The 15750-nt window shown below is 31.5% G+C and overlaps 3 protein-coding genes across 3 annotated transcripts in view; all 3 read left to right on the top strand.

The window, feature by feature from the left end:
- The first annotated feature begins 918 nt into the window (after positions 1-918).
- On the top strand, positions 919-2767 carry LOC108729766 (uncharacterized). The gene is made up of 6 exons (XM_018459044.1): positions 919-1009; positions 1153-1229; positions 1322-1405; positions 1774-1863; positions 2046-2295; positions 2544-2767. Exons 1-5 carry the CDS (start codon positions 987-989, stop codon positions 2249-2251), a joined length of 480 nt encoding a protein of 159 aa, XP_018314546.1. The 5' UTR covers positions 919-986; the 3' UTR covers positions 2252-2295; positions 2544-2767.
- A 1212-nt stretch (positions 2768-3979) lies between these two features.
- On the top strand, positions 3980-10266 carry LOC108729765 (fatty-acid amide hydrolase 2). The gene is made up of 9 exons (XM_018459043.1): positions 3980-4097; positions 4393-4601; positions 5281-5507; positions 5765-6094; positions 7314-7606; positions 7830-7925; positions 8108-8266; positions 9100-9282; positions 9600-10266. Exons 1-9 carry the CDS (start codon positions 4074-4076, stop codon positions 9687-9689), a joined length of 1611 nt encoding a protein of 536 aa, XP_018314545.1. The 5' UTR covers positions 3980-4073; the 3' UTR covers positions 9690-10266.
- Positions 10267-13077: 2811 nt separating this feature from the next.
- Positions 13078-15750, top strand: part of Regnase-1 (zinc finger CCCH-type containing protein regnase 1) — a 21811-nt gene continuing 19138 nt past the window's right edge. The window contains exon 1 of the mRNA XM_018459042.1: positions 13078-13512. Coding sequence (XP_018314544.1) covers positions 13495-13512 — 18 coding nt within the window. The 5' untranslated portion in view covers positions 13078-13494. The remainder of the gene's footprint in view (positions 13513-15750) is intronic.

Here is a 15750-nt window from a genome sequence, read left to right as displayed (position 1 = left end):
GCTGAACGCAGCCAATATCGCCTTGCTGGTTGCTGCTCGCTGCTTGACGCTTGCTATGTTCAGTGTGAATTAGGCATAAGCATTGCCGCGTTTTGTGTGCAGGAGCCATAAGAACATATGCTGGATTTACACTGCATCCAATTTTCGTCGTACGATGCTCTGCATCCAATCAGAAAACAGGATTCCGATAATACGAAGCAAAATTCATCGGAATCCTGTTTTCTGATTGGTTGCAGAGCGTTATACGACGAAAATCGGATGCAGTGTGAATTCAGCAATAGAATTATTGGCTAGTGCGAGAATTATCGCCGCGCGGCAAGCGTTGCCACGTTCTGTGTGCAAGAGCCAAAAAAGTTATATGATCGCTACCCTGGGAATCGATTGTATATCTTGAAATGAGGTGAAAATTACAAAAAGTGAGCAAATTCACTAGTTATTGACCAATTAAATTATGAATATTCTAGTGAATTTGCTCACTTTTGTAATTTTTACCTCATTTCGAGATACACAATCAACCCTCTGGTTGCAACCATTATAGTACGTTCAAAGCTCACATATAAACGAAAAAATATAAAATTATCTAAAAAATGGGACGTTATTGCGTTGTATGTCTCAAAATATTAACGAAGCAAAACAAAATATCTCTTCATGCGTAAGTATAGCCTTACTTCGTGATAATTTTATAAGCCAAGGTTTACGATTATGTATTGAATTAATTTAAATTATATATATATAATATGTGTGTATATTTTAAGTGTATAGTTATAATCAACATTAAAATAATTAAAAAATTTGTTTTGCACACAATGTTTAGGTTTCCTAAGGATACAGTACAGAGATCTAAATGGTTAAATTTTTGTCAAATGGATGAAAGAAAAATAAACTCTGTTACTATGCTTTGTAATAAACATTTCAAAGAAGAAAATTTTTTATATAATGTGGGAAACAACAAATTAATCTTAAAAAAAGATGCAGTACCATCTATAATGTCAAACAAATGCCGAATGAGGTGCATATTTTATAGAATTCTTTAAACTGCTTTTATGTTTCCTCATAAACATTGTTTTATATTGCTTTATAAATATTATTTTACATTGCCGCATAAATATTATTTTAAAAACATAAAACTCTAACATATGATTGCATTTTCAGATTGTACCAAGAAATGACTAGTTCAAATAATGCTAATAATACAAACTTGAAATTGTTGAAGAAAGATTTGTATAATGGTTAGTTACAAATACTTTTATATATTACATACTTGTAATATAATTATAAATATAATAACAATAAAATAAAATAATCTTATATATTATATTAGGATTTGAATACTTAGATAATAATAAAATAGATGCTATACCAGAAACGAATACTAATGAAGAAAGTATTTTTGTTAAGATTGAAGGTAAACTTAGTTCTATTGATATTCTTATTTTCTCAAATCAAATGTGCAGAATCACTTTGGTGCTATGCCAAATTGCACTGTCAGAAATGTCAGTGCAACATTTCTTTAATTTGTTCATAGTACCTATCATGGAACAAAGTCGGAATGGATTCCAATCGGAATTATTCAATTATTCCCTAGATTTCTAAGAAAAAACAGAATAATTCCGATCGGAATCCATTCCAATAATCGTTTAAATAGAGACCATATTTATTAAGTCCATCTCTGTTAGTTTATGAGGTAAAAAGGAATGATCACTTTATAGAAAGACTCCCTGTATTATGATTTAATGTAATCTGTATACATTTATCGATATGTGTTATATTTAGAACCGGAATTAAATAATGATGAAACATTAGATGGCACTCTATTAGTACAGAATAATGTTGCAGAAAATATTTCTCCTAAAATGGTTGAAGGTAAATTTAATTTTAAATCTAATTTTATTGATATTCCATGTTTGATCTATACGATTAGATAATATGACACAATGCTATTATTTATTAATTATTAATAAGACCAAAAAATGTTATCAATCTCAGATAGTATTAAGTATTATTAATAATATTCCAAATATTGATAACTTTATATAAAATTTCAGAATCTACTCTAAAATCTTTAAAAATAAGATATGTTGGAGATATTAATGCATCTCATTTAGCCACTCCTAGAAGAGCTAAAAAAGCATTAGACAAAGCAATGATGAAGATAATAGAACAGAGAAAAAAAATTAAGGTACTGCAAAGAGCATCTAACAGGTTTAAGAAAAAAATTAAATGTCTGAAAGATTTATTAAGAGACAAATAAGAAGATAAGAATCAGTCTTTGAAGATGCTGCAGAAATGTTATTGGTATTTTTATAAATATTTTAGTTATTAAATAAGGATTATAAAATATATATTTATACCTATATATTTTTAAAATAAGAATACTAGAATATAATTTTTTAAATATTATGTCACTATTATTTATATGTACTATGTATATATTTTTAAGAATTTTTTGTACATACATATAAATATAAATATATCCATATAAATATATATATAGGTATATATATATTTCTTATTTGTAATTATATATGTATATTTAATTATAGGGAAAAATGACTTATAGCGTTTTCGATTGGGAAAAAGTTAGTGTGCACCAATGCGCACTCAGTTTACATCACACTGGACGAGTTCCATGGGTTGCACTGAATAGTGCAAATTCAAAAGAACACCAAGATTTTCAGTGCTAAAGAATTTCAGTGCTGAAGTGCCATTTCGAGTTATAAGATTGTAAGGACTTGACTAGACTGCAGGAAAAACGCAGAAAAATAACCTCGACATCTCATGTTCATAACTTTAAGTAATGATTTTGTACTATATGTAATTAAATAATATATAAGATATGAAGAATATCATATATGTACATACTTATCAATAATTGTATACATTTGCATGCTATAAATTACAGATTTGCTTGTCTGTACTGTATATCCTTTCATACTGTGACAAAACGACGCACTGATATCCTATATATGTATCTATCCAGTGCACTGGACTGGCACTCAAAATATCTCGTGCCACTTAGTGCGTACTGAGTGCGCACTATGCGAGTGTCGTGCGGTGAAATGAACACGTGACACTAGCTAAGTGCGCATTGGTCGCGTTCAGCACACTCAACTGTTGTGGAGCGGATCCGTGAGCGCTCACTGCTATTGGTGTATTCTTTTAGATCATCCAATAGCAGCGAGAGCTCATTGATCCGCTCCGCAACAGTTGAGTCTGCTGAACGCGACCATTGACACTGCTAATCGAACACGCTCTTGACACTGAGTGTAGCTAGTGCACCCCAATCGATATTAAATTCGACCTATTTGCAGTTTTTGCTCTCTATAAGGCGTAAATAAAGTTCAATCATAAAACCAGGTACCATAAAAAAAGGTGCCACTGGAAAGATCATTTAATTCCCTTCATTTTTACTTTAGACCATTTTGACGTACCTCTCATCTGTGTTGAACTATGGAAAATGTAAAAGCGCTTTTTCCGGTTCTATTTGGTTTCAAATCGGATACTCCTATTTTCATGGACTTAAATAGAATTTCAAAATATTCGGAATAGCGCTGATTGGTTGCTTCAATGACGCATTCTCTATTCCGCAAATTTTTTTCCGCATCGTGTGATTTCACCCTGAAGCTTGAATAAAGGTGGGTTTATAAAGCTGGTTCTACATTATTCGCATCGCAGCGTCGCAAGCGTGTCGCAAGCGTTGCGGTCCAATCAACGTCAAGCTAGCTCAACTCTGATTGGACTACGACGCTTGCGACACTCTTGCGACACTGCGTTGCGACTAATGTAGAACCAGCTTTATATTGCCATTGTAGACGACGCATTAGTCGCAGTAATTTTGACTGTGTGAGAAGTGTCATTGAGGGCAATTTTTTTACTTAAAAAGTAATCGAGCAAGAAACAGCGTGTAATTGAGTTTTAAAGGAACACACATATATATATATATATATACGTGAATATTTTTTAAAAATCTGTTACATGTTACGTATTTTGAGTGTTCAACGTATTTGATCAATTCTACATCGATGTAATTTTAAATAAATTTTGTTGATATTTTTCGCTGGTTCCACGAAACTATGTGCACTTACGTAAAAAATAAGGTAAATTCAAAGACTTCCTGTGATATTGATATAATTACGATAATTATATAGCTTCACTCTAATGTGCACTCAAATCGCCGTACAATTTCGTGATTTGCGAAAATCGATTTTACAAAAGATGATTTGCATATTTTGTTAATTGAATTTAACCTCCTCACCTGCGATGTTGATATAATTAGGTTCGTTCGATTTTTGCATTTTTACACGAAATGAACGAATCTGGCAAAAAGAATGTTTATATTTCAATGTTACATAAATATTTTTATGATCTTAACATACTATAATTTATATATAGGATTCTCCACAATGCCAGGATATGTTGCAGTTTGTAAAAAAGTCGTGCTGGAATTTTTTTCGGTATGTGATCATACACCTGCATTTTATCTTCGATAGTATCGTAGACTTTGCCTTTGGCATGTACTACGATAAGAAAGCAAAGAAGGTACCATCAGTAAAGAATAAGCTATTATTAGAAAGTGCTGTTTCCTTAGCAGAAAAAATCAGGTAGGACAGTTATTGATTCTTTATTCAAATTATTGTTAAAGTATATATTTATTGTCATGTTATTTGTGTGTAAATGATATTTAGGACCATATTCTATAATCCTTAACGCTATTCTCTAAAATAATGAATGTCATTTGTATATGAATGAATAGATAACAATTTGTTAAAGATTTACAATTTGAAATAAAACTGAAGAGAGAATAACTCTCATTAAGTATGAAAAATTCCTATTCCCAGATAGCCAAGCATGATATAGCATATTGTGCAAACTAATGCATTGCATATGTTATACATTTGCTGACATCAAAATAGGACACATTATGAATACAATAACATTACTGCTTATATATGTACCTAATCAGTTGTCGAAATTTCTAGAGCAAACTGTGAGCAATCATTATAAACTGCCAATTAAAACAATAAACTACTTGTTTAGAATTTTTTCCTTATCCACCATTTTTGCCTCTGGAGACTGGCCTATTTATACCAATTTAAAGACAATTGTCTATATTCTTCAATATCATTGAATACGCGAGGCCTACGATAGTCATGAAAATTTAAGATTGTTAATCTTTAATAATGTCTCAAATATAGCTTCATCTAGAATTTAAATACATATTGTATAAAAAGAATATGTGCTTATATATATATATATATATTTATACATACTTTGTTCTAGAACAAAAAAAGTTACATCAGAAGAGATTGTAAAAGCTTATATCGAAAGATGCAAGGAAGTAAATGATTTGATAAATGCAGTCGTGGAATGTAGATACTCAGATGCAATTGAAGAAGCAAAAGCAGTGGATGCCATGATAGAAAAAGGTGTGGATTTGGAGAAAATAAGAATAATGCAGCCATTCTTGGGAGTACCCTTTACCACAAAGGAAAGCAATCAGGTTAAAGGTATATAAGACATATGTAACAGTATGAAAATATTCAAAATTTTTAGTTCAGGATTTTATTTTTTAAAAATTATTCAGTTGACAAGTTTTAATTAAAACTTTATTAAATTTTAAATTTCACGAGTTTAATAAGTACCTATCTAAAGATAAATATAAATATTTTATCTATTATAGAATAGAGAAAGTTTTACTATCCTAAATAATAATGGAATTAATATTAATTAATCATATTCTCATTATCATTAATTATCCTATTAGGTTTAGTTCATTCTATGGGTCTACTTAGTCGTCGTAATCATCGTTCAGAAGAAGATGCCACAACAGTTCGTTTCCTCAAAGAGGCTGGTGGGATTTTAATTGCTACCACTAATATTCCTGAGCTTCTTTTATGGACTGAATCAAGAAATAATGTATATGGACAGACAAATAATCCTTACAACACTACTAGGACTGTTGGAGGCAGTAGCGGAGGAGATGCAGCCATTGTATCAGCGAGTGGTGCTCCATTCTCCCTTACTAGTGATATAGGAGGCTCTACAAGAATGCCCGCATTCTTTAATGGATTATTCGGCCATAAACCCAGTGAAGGTCAATCTTATTGATGATATTATTGTAATTACTACTATAATTATTACTGTAATTGCAAATTGATACATTATGTTTTATCCATTTTGAGAAAAAATATAGATGAGTGTATGTGATATATCTAATAGCAAATTCGATTGGATGCACTCAGTATGTGCACTAGTGCACAAAACCATCGTACTTAAATTGATGTAAAAATATGTATTTAATATAAATATAAAAACGGATTAAACTATGAAATCCTTAATACATTTTGCTGTGCTGTTAAGTAAAATTTGATTTTATAATCCGAAATATTTACATTTCACTTGTACATAGATTAGTGTACAACGGCTTTAATATGCACTAGTGTGCATCAGTGCGTCCAACCGAATTTGCTATAACTAAATTTAAAAGATAAATTTCAAATTTTATTTCATATTTGTATCTTTAACATGTTTAAAATTATATTATTAACGCAATTTTGAAATGAGGATGTTAAGTTTTATATATATATAAAAGTTTTTAGATGACTACTTTTAAAGCAAGTGCGGACATTAAAAATCGGATTAATAATTTAATGAAACGCCCATAAATTAATAATTTTATAAAGTGATGTTTGTGGTACATTAATAAAAAGAAAAGTGTGTTTGGGTATAAGCCCTTCCTTAAAGATCCAATAAGGCAAGTTATTAATAGAAAATTGGATTTAATGTCTACAATTATAAAATAGAATATAGCAGAGAAATTATCGGTATTGAATGTTCTTTTGATATTATTTATAAAGCAATAAGTGACATTGTTCCAAATTTGTTTGCATTTTAATTCATTTGCCATATAGAATTATAACTTGAATATAAAATATATAATATTGCGCGAATCAATAAAAATTAGTAATGAATATTACTCGACTTGGAAAAACCAGGATTTTTACCTGGAATGTCTTGCAGTTATCTTTGAATTGATTAACCACATTATTAGCCACATAGACACCCTGAATATATGAAGTTCTGAAATGTAAAGATGTATGTATCATATTAAAAGGCTTAAGCGAAGTTGAATGATGCATTGCTTATCATAAGGGAAACATCGGGAACGTGAAAGAAATCGTTATCAAAGACAATAGATTTAATGTTGTCACATTTATTGGTATAAAAGTTAACGTCCTCTTTACTCATACTTAATAATGATAATAATAATAATAATAATGATAGTAATAATAATAGATTATTGATATTATTAGGATTGACTCCAATAGCTGGAGTTGGATTGCGTGAAAAAGATTATCCAGACACTATGTGTACAGTTGGACCACTCTGTAGAAAGGCTGAGGATCTGATACCCTTTTTGAAGGTACTGGTTGGTCCTAACGTGACTAAATTAAAGCTAGATGAGCCGATCAATTTAAAAAATTTAAAAGTATTCTATCAAGAGAGCTCTGGTGATTTGAGAGCAAGCAAAATGAATAATATCATGCGAGCTGCATTAATGAAAGCAGTGCAACATTTTAGAGAACTAACGGGTTCTGCAACAAAGGTAAAATCTCACATTCTTTAATTCTATATCTAAAATAGTAAAGAGTTTATTAGATTTGTTCACTTTTTTTCTTTTAATTGTTTTAAAATTTCTTTTTTTTCTTCTTTTCTGTTTCTTATAAGAGTTGATTTGTTTTAATATTTAGAAATTTCGTTCTTAAATTTCTAGTAAATTACAAAATTTATATATATAGGAAATTATACTATATTTGCATATATTACAGATAAAAATACCAGGTTCTGAATACAGTTTCAAACTGTGGAGATATTGTATGAGTTCCGAAGATATTAATTTCAAGCTAAACATAACAAATCGAAAAGTGAGAATTACATTATATATATATATATATATATGTGTGTGTATGTATATACATACATCAAGGCAATAGAATTTATGAAAATTTTAGTAATATTTAAATTCCATATTCCGTAAAATTTAAATTTTTTACATTTGATTCACATGCCTTGACTCTCATTAAAAAAAAAAACATTTACTTTGCAGTATGTCTCTAGTGCGAGTGGAGAAATTTACAATTTACTCACTGGAAACTCACAGATAACGTTATCTGCTATTATGAAATTAATAGATGAAGATTTCTTTCCGCGGGAGAACGCCGAATGGGCAAAAAATACCATTGCAAAAGCGAAACAATTTTTGATGGTAATTATTATTAAAGAGAAATTAGATACAGAATATCTCATTTTAAGTAATGCATTAAGGTCCGATTGCACCAACGTTACTTTACTTTTAAGCCTTGTTTAAAGTTAAAGTAACGTTGATGCAACCGGGCCTTAGATTTCTCGAAAACTATGATAGATACGGAAAAATGTTTCAAACAAAAGTTGTATGGTTCGGTGGGGAACCCGGGTTGCTGAAAGTTTACTGAAAATGAACTTTTCAGCTAAAAATCGCTGAAATTAAACTGAAATTTTTCTGAAATGCTGAAATGTTGCTAAAAAATATTCCAAAACATGGAATAATTTCAGCGAAATGTTTCCATCAGGGTAGTAGATATATAAATTCATACTGAATTATTTAAGTATCGATCCTTATTTTTATGGAATTCCTCGTTTAAAAAATTCAAAGTGACTTTGACTTGACCTTAACGACGCTACCCAAAGTCAAATCAATCTTCTTATGTCCCCCTTTGAACCACACAACTTTTGTTTGAAACATTTTTTTCGTATCTACCACTACCATTTTCGAGAAATCTTAATACATTATTTAAAATGCGACAACCTGTATAACGTGTTGAAAAAATGGGTATATATTAGTTGCATTAATTCAATTGAACACCAAGCAATCACAGCGCTAGAAAAAAAATAAACAAAAACTTTCTAGGTGAAAGTCTCTGTGATTGGTAGTGGGCAATTGCAATAGTGTGCAAGTGAACTGTTCCCGAAAAAAATAGTTAAAAAATATATTTCTTGACGAATTATTGTGTGAATTCCTATATGTATCGTTATGTATTCATTGTGGAAATCATTTTGCAGAAAAAATTGAGTGACAATGGAGTATTGTTTTATCCTTCAGCACCGTTTTCTGCTAGCTATCATTATTCTGCATTTCTGAGACCCTTCAACTTTGGTTACTGGTGTCTGTTTAATGTTTTGAGATTCCCAACATGCCAAGTGCCATTGGGCTTAGATAAACAAGGCTTGCCAGTCGGTATTCAGGTGAGACTTTTACACACACATACACACATATTATGACTTTTACAAATTTACATTTGAATTCCATATTTTCTATATATTTAGAATATTTATAGTTCAGAATTTTGTTTCTATCATGCTAATCATTTAGTTGTGAGACTATATATCCAGGGTTGCTACAGCATAGAAATTTGAAAAAATCATGGTTACTTTAAAATTTATTCTTTACTTATAAGAAAGTATATATCTTTTTTGTTTTTAGTTAGCTTTAAAACTTGAATTGTTCGTACAAGTCATTATAAAAATATTGAAAATTCTTAAAATTCATACTCTCTTTAAAGGTGGTTGCAGCTCCATACAATGATCATCTATGCTTTGCGGTGGCTAAAGAACTTGAAACAGCATTCGGTGGTTGGGTTCCTCCATCATGAATTATGTGCAAGGTACACGTGTTTTTTTTCTTAGAGAATATTATGTTAAGTCGCATATTATCAGTTATTATCAACGTTTATGAGGAGCATTTACAGGATAATGGATAATACTTATTAGGCTGTGGGAATGTCTAGAAGCATGAAAGTAATTATTGATATAAGTTTAATTTAATTATGTAATTATTAATATAAATTTAATAAGTTTAGCTACAGCATCTCAAAAATCCGTAAAAAAGGCTTATCGACGTGTTTTTGCATAAAAGAATCTGGCAGAAATAAGCGTTACTCTGCCCCGAGAACCGAGATATTAACCCTCACCGTGTAAATGGGAGTCATTTGTGTTCAGGCAAATTTTTAAATTATGAATATTTTGAAAACAAATGAATACGGGCGCGTCGTTCTGCTCCTAAAAAAACTTGTGAGGAAAGGTATCTGAAATCGATCCCGACAATGGACGTTGTTTTCTCGCTGAGCAGCGGATATCAAAAATCGAGCGCGGACACAAATGACCCTCATTTATATGCAACACATATTTGTCGTACAAATAAGAAAATAATTTTTTTCGTGTTTCTTGACTATTTTTATAAGTAAAACATATATATGTATATAACGAATAAATTTTTATTCAGTGTTATCTTAGAATAAAAATGACAAATCGCTCTGTAGAAGAGATGTTACGATTTTTTCGTTCTCTTACAATATCATTCCATATGCATTTTTTTTATTTACGAAAGTATATAAGATTACAGATTTTGAATAAAAAATGAATTTTTTTAAGTTAAATATCAATTTTTCATACGAACGTTTATTTTTATCAATTTCGAAATTGTAAGATTAAATGTCCCGAACTTAAGCATTTAAATTAAAAAAATTTGTTGGCATATATTTTTTTTATTAAAATATGAATTTTAAACTTTATTTTCCATTTTTAATTATTAGATTTCATTGATTTGATCAAAAGTTAGAAATTTTTGAACATACCATTATCATACTCACATTTGTGTTTACATATTTACAAAAATAAAATATTTAAACAAATAGATTTGTTAAATTATGTATAAATCATTTAGAATAGTTAAGGAAGCTTTTAAATGAATTTTTTAACATTTTTTTGAACCATTTAATCCATTAAAAAAAAACGCCGGACGTGAATAACCCCGGTTTACACTAAACAGGTACTATAAAAACGTTTACATGGTGTAAAAGTTGACGACTATTGAGGTAGGAAATCTGTCTCGAAATACTGTGACACAAGTAAAATTATTAGTTATTATGGGGTAAGACAAAACTAGTTAATAATAAAGTTAATAACATAATTAAAACTTTATAATAACTAATAAATAAAATCAATATTAAAAATGAGCGAATATTAGGTGAACGATAATATTAATTATTTATTAATTCATATAAAAATATAAGTTCAGGGTACGTTTCGACTTAACTTAGTCAACTGTGAATAAAAGAGCAATTAAATTATAAAAAACAGATAACACAAATGTATGATGTTAACAGAGACGATTAATGTAAATTAAAATTATTTGCATTTTATTTTGCATTTCTTGCGAAAATTATTAATTACTGTAAAGTGTTGGTAAGATTGGATCCTTGCGAAATTTTAATTAACATTAACCGTCTTTGTTAACATTAGGAGTTTTTATTTGGTGACGACTTACTCCTTGGAGATTCTAGTTATCCAAATTTATCATATTTAATGACTCCATTACTAAATCCCACAATACTAGCAGAGCATTTTTATATAATTTATTCTTTTCCTTTGTTGCTGATCCTAATAAAAAGATTCGGTAATTAGACTAACCATAACTGCTAATAATTGTTTAATTCAGAGCATTAATACTGCAAGTGATACTACACGTAAAAAATACAAACATGTAAATCTGTCGCTCAAATGTCAAATTCAACGTTTTTTTACTCATTTTTTATGTATAAAATTGTCGCTGAAACCGCTAGTTTGAGCGGCACTCGTGAAAATGCATCTTTACCTTTTCTCTTTTATGTGTGTGTGCGTGTCAGATATTACTCACAAAAGTCACTTTAGAACTAGATTATAAACACAGGTATAAACGGTCAATCCTTCTTGACTATTTTATTTGAAATATTATTTTATTCAACCTAACATTTTAAATTCTCTAAATAGAAACTTTTTCGACTTTGGCTTTTCGGCATTTGGAACCAATGTGCGGCGTGCGTATACGTACGTGTCTGCGTGCGTACACGTTATCCATGCAGGTTCCCCATTCCCACCTGCCCAGCGTTTTACAGTGAACGGTCAAAGACCTGAGCCTCCTCTTCTCTCGCGGTAGCGTTCAAACCAATTGGTACGTCAATCGTACATTCGCGAAAGTCTCTTCATCCTAAAGAAGCATTTTTATAACGAAAATATATGTAATACTATAATGCATAAATATTCATAAAATGCAGTTGTTCGTAATTTATAGAAAAGGCAATGATACTTTGAAACGATGATGAAAGAGGGAAGGAGGAGGGCAAGGAAGATGGCGAAGTAAATATAATAGAAAGCGTGCAGGAAGTCTTGAATTCTTATCAACTGTTGCATGATTCGAGTAAGATTGAGAAATGCCTCGAAAGTGACGAATGGAAATATAAAAGTCCAATTGAACGAATAACTTATTAATTTTCTATTATTTCTGCACATTTATATTGCAGAATATCGATAAGAATCAGATGCATGTAACACAAAGTTAAAAACTCGAATAATAGGAAGAATCTTTTTTTCAAGAATAAAAAACACATTTAAAGAAAATTTTTCTGAAAGGGAAGATAAAAAGGAAAAAAATGATATTGTGTTTTGAAAGTTATGGATCTTACATATTTTAAAGAAGAAAAAATGTCTCATAATATATAATATATAAATTTGATTTGCAGCAAATGATATCCACACTTTCCATTCGAGAGACGTCATGGAAATGTCCTTAGAATGTCTAGAGAACATATAGGATCGAACGTCCTCTGAATATCTTTAGAACCCAGAGATCGGTCCTATAGATATGAGATATAGTCATATATATCGTTACTTTAGAAGATCAGCTATCGAGAATAGCTTATATTAGAATTACTATCCCTAATAGCACACTTTATCTGAAATATATCCTAGGGATGTCCTAGGATGTTCGAAGAACGTACGGACGTACGTCCCCTGGAGATCTATGCTACTAGAGATACATTTTGCAGCTTTTCTTTTAACTTTGGACCTTTTTCCAAAAATTAAATAAAAATTGATACGAAACTCCGAGAGTTGTCACCCTTTCCACGCACGGTCCTGACAGGTGGAAATCATGTGGCCGCTGCGACAATCACGAGAACGGTCGAGCGAAGTTCTATTGCGGGTCAACCGTGGGGAAGGGAGAGCGATCAGCGCCACCTCGTTCCTCGATACGTAGCGACGGCAGTAGTGGTGGTGGTCTCGTCGCGCGCGACTGCTCCATTCACCGGATGGTCCGGATACTCCGGATTCACCCGTTAACCGTTGCAGCGATCTGATGAGTCTCGTGACTCGCCGTGCCCGTAGTGCCCGCACTCGCGTTCACGCGCAGTTGCGCCTCTTCGGTCAGCGCAACGTGATCGAGAAGTAGTATATATATACGGCGCGGGATATTTCCAGGGATCCAGTGATACGTGATCCAGCGGTCAATTCGCTGGTGCGCGGTGATCCGTCGGGAAATGTGTCGCCGTTGTCCGACCGGCTATTGAAAAGTGCAAGCCGCTCCCGTTCGAGCGCGATTCTTGTTACGTGAGAAGGATCTATGCTCCGCAATCCACGGATAAAATGACGGTTGCTGGAAAGGTAAACTTGTTGAATCTGACTATTGATCGCGAATCGTTGCGAGACTTTCGCGCTTCTGGGTTCAACGTGTTGAGATCATTTAAAATATTTAAATCGTTGAATCGTCGAACGTGTATTCGAATGTTCGAACTTTTTGATCGTTCGAGGCTTTTCTTTTAAAGAAAGAGTTTCTCCGTTCAAAAAACTATCGTTGTTTTCAGAACTACGTGTTACTAGTACTTTCAGTTCCTTGATACTTGTTGCTTGATATCGCTCATTCGTACTTGAGATATTACGATTACAGTTTATTCGAATATTTCAAATCGCGCCACATTTTTTGAAAATTGCAAATCCCGGAGTTGATTTCCGTGAGAATGTCCTCCTTTTTTATTGCACGGTAGAGTATTGGATATACAGATAATCGATAATAAAATTATTCAATTATTACCACAAGTTGATCGCAAAGATGAAGAATATGATGATATAGAAGTATTATAGTTAGCTTTGCAAAGCTCGTTACCTTTTAATCTTTTCTCTGTTGTACACAAAAGAGGATCCACAATCTACTTTCTACCCCGGATACAACGCCGAATTTCGACACGAGCGCACAAACGTTATCGCCCTTCTCGTGGCGTGATGTTACACGCCGTAATCGTACAGACGTTAAAGTGACTATAATTATTCTCGTGATTAGCTGTCATCCGGTTTACATCGAGTATGTTCGCTCGGCCGTTAATTGGTCGCCCGATATTGCTGATAAATTAGGCGACAAGAAGCGGCAGACAGGCAAACTTCTAATTTTTTCCATGAAAATCGCGCCGTTCCTCCAATAATGATGGAGCCAATGTTTCGAGATAATTTGGAATCACGCGGTAATATATAAATTTGTATTTAAGGTGTTTTTACTCAAAATGATTTCCAACTAATCTTTTTAATCGTAGTCCTCTGATATTAATTTCTTCAAAAATACGAAGATAGAAATAACAAGAAAGAGTTTCTAGCAAAGTTTAGAAAGGAAGCTGATAATGAAATTTTATTTTTCAGCAATTTTTGTGTAAAACTTCAATGTTAGTTTAAAATTTAAATATAATTGTAAAAAAGTTTAATTATATTTAAATTATAATTTTAATTAGATTTAATTATAATAAATTTAATTAGAATTAAATATAATTTCATTTTATTTAGTTATAATTACGCTGTAATAAATTAATGTATATTATAGTATAAAATCCTTATACGACAAAAAATACTAAATTCATAAGAAATATTTATCATAGTATATTTACTATAGTATAGTATATTTATTATATAATCATATTAATTATATATATTATATAAACTCTCTTATTAGAATTATAATTAAATTCAATTAATAATTATATTATTGAATTTCAATATTATTGAATTTAATTATAGTAAAAAGATGCAGTATTTTACTGATAATAAATCCGAAAGTTATGCGACGTGAATGACGACGATCTTTTTTAATGTTTCTGCTAAAATAAAATTCTTCAGGATAGGTTAAGAATATGCAGAAAACGTTATTTAATTATTGGACGCTTTGTTCGAGACGAAGAGGGAACGTGTTCGATCGCGGTCGAATCGTGTTTGGTGAACGCGCACTCTCGAAGGCGCGCTTCCGGGTTGGAATACTTGACGTTCTGGCCTTTCACGCAATCGTGCGAGAGAGTACGGCAAAGTGGACACAGCCGCCAATCGAGCTCGCATTAATCACTCGAAACTCGGTTTGCGCCAGTCCGCTCGGTTGGAAGTGTGTCGAATCCGGTTGAATCCCGTACCACGCCTCGTATGCGGCGAGGATGAGCGCAGAAATGCGACAGCTATATACAAGCGGATACTCTTTCCGGAGTAATGGTTGTCGATGAACCATTCTGAACTTTTTTAACAAACTCGAATTTCCCATTCACGAGGTGAAGAGGAAATTCTTTTATTATGATTTACTAAATAATATTAGGGAAAAAAGTCCCTTTACAAGTTGCTAAAAAGACCCTTTCCCATCAATATCTTCGTTAAAAATGATCAAAATTGAAATTTAAAAAAAAAAGGCTTTAAAGCTTGAAATCTCTACTTTCGAATGGTTATTTTTTGAATTTATGTGAGTTTTGTAATTTTTACATATAGAAAACTACGAGCTAAAAAAAATGAAAAATTTTCTTTTCACTTAGTAGGTCTGTAGCGTGCCCCAAAAAATTTTGAGCAAATTTTCGACTATCTATCGTGAAAGCTTGAAGCTTTCCC

Source organism: Mycetomoellerius zeteki, unplaced genomic scaffold (genome assembly GCF_001594055.1).
Source record: "Mycetomoellerius zeteki isolate Tzet28-1 unplaced genomic scaffold, Tzet1.0 scaffold79, whole genome shotgun sequence".
In the NCBI taxonomy this organism is placed as follows: domain Eukaryota; kingdom Metazoa; phylum Arthropoda; class Insecta; order Hymenoptera; family Formicidae; genus Mycetomoellerius; species Mycetomoellerius zeteki.
This window is presented reverse-complemented; position numbering and strand designations above follow the sequence as displayed.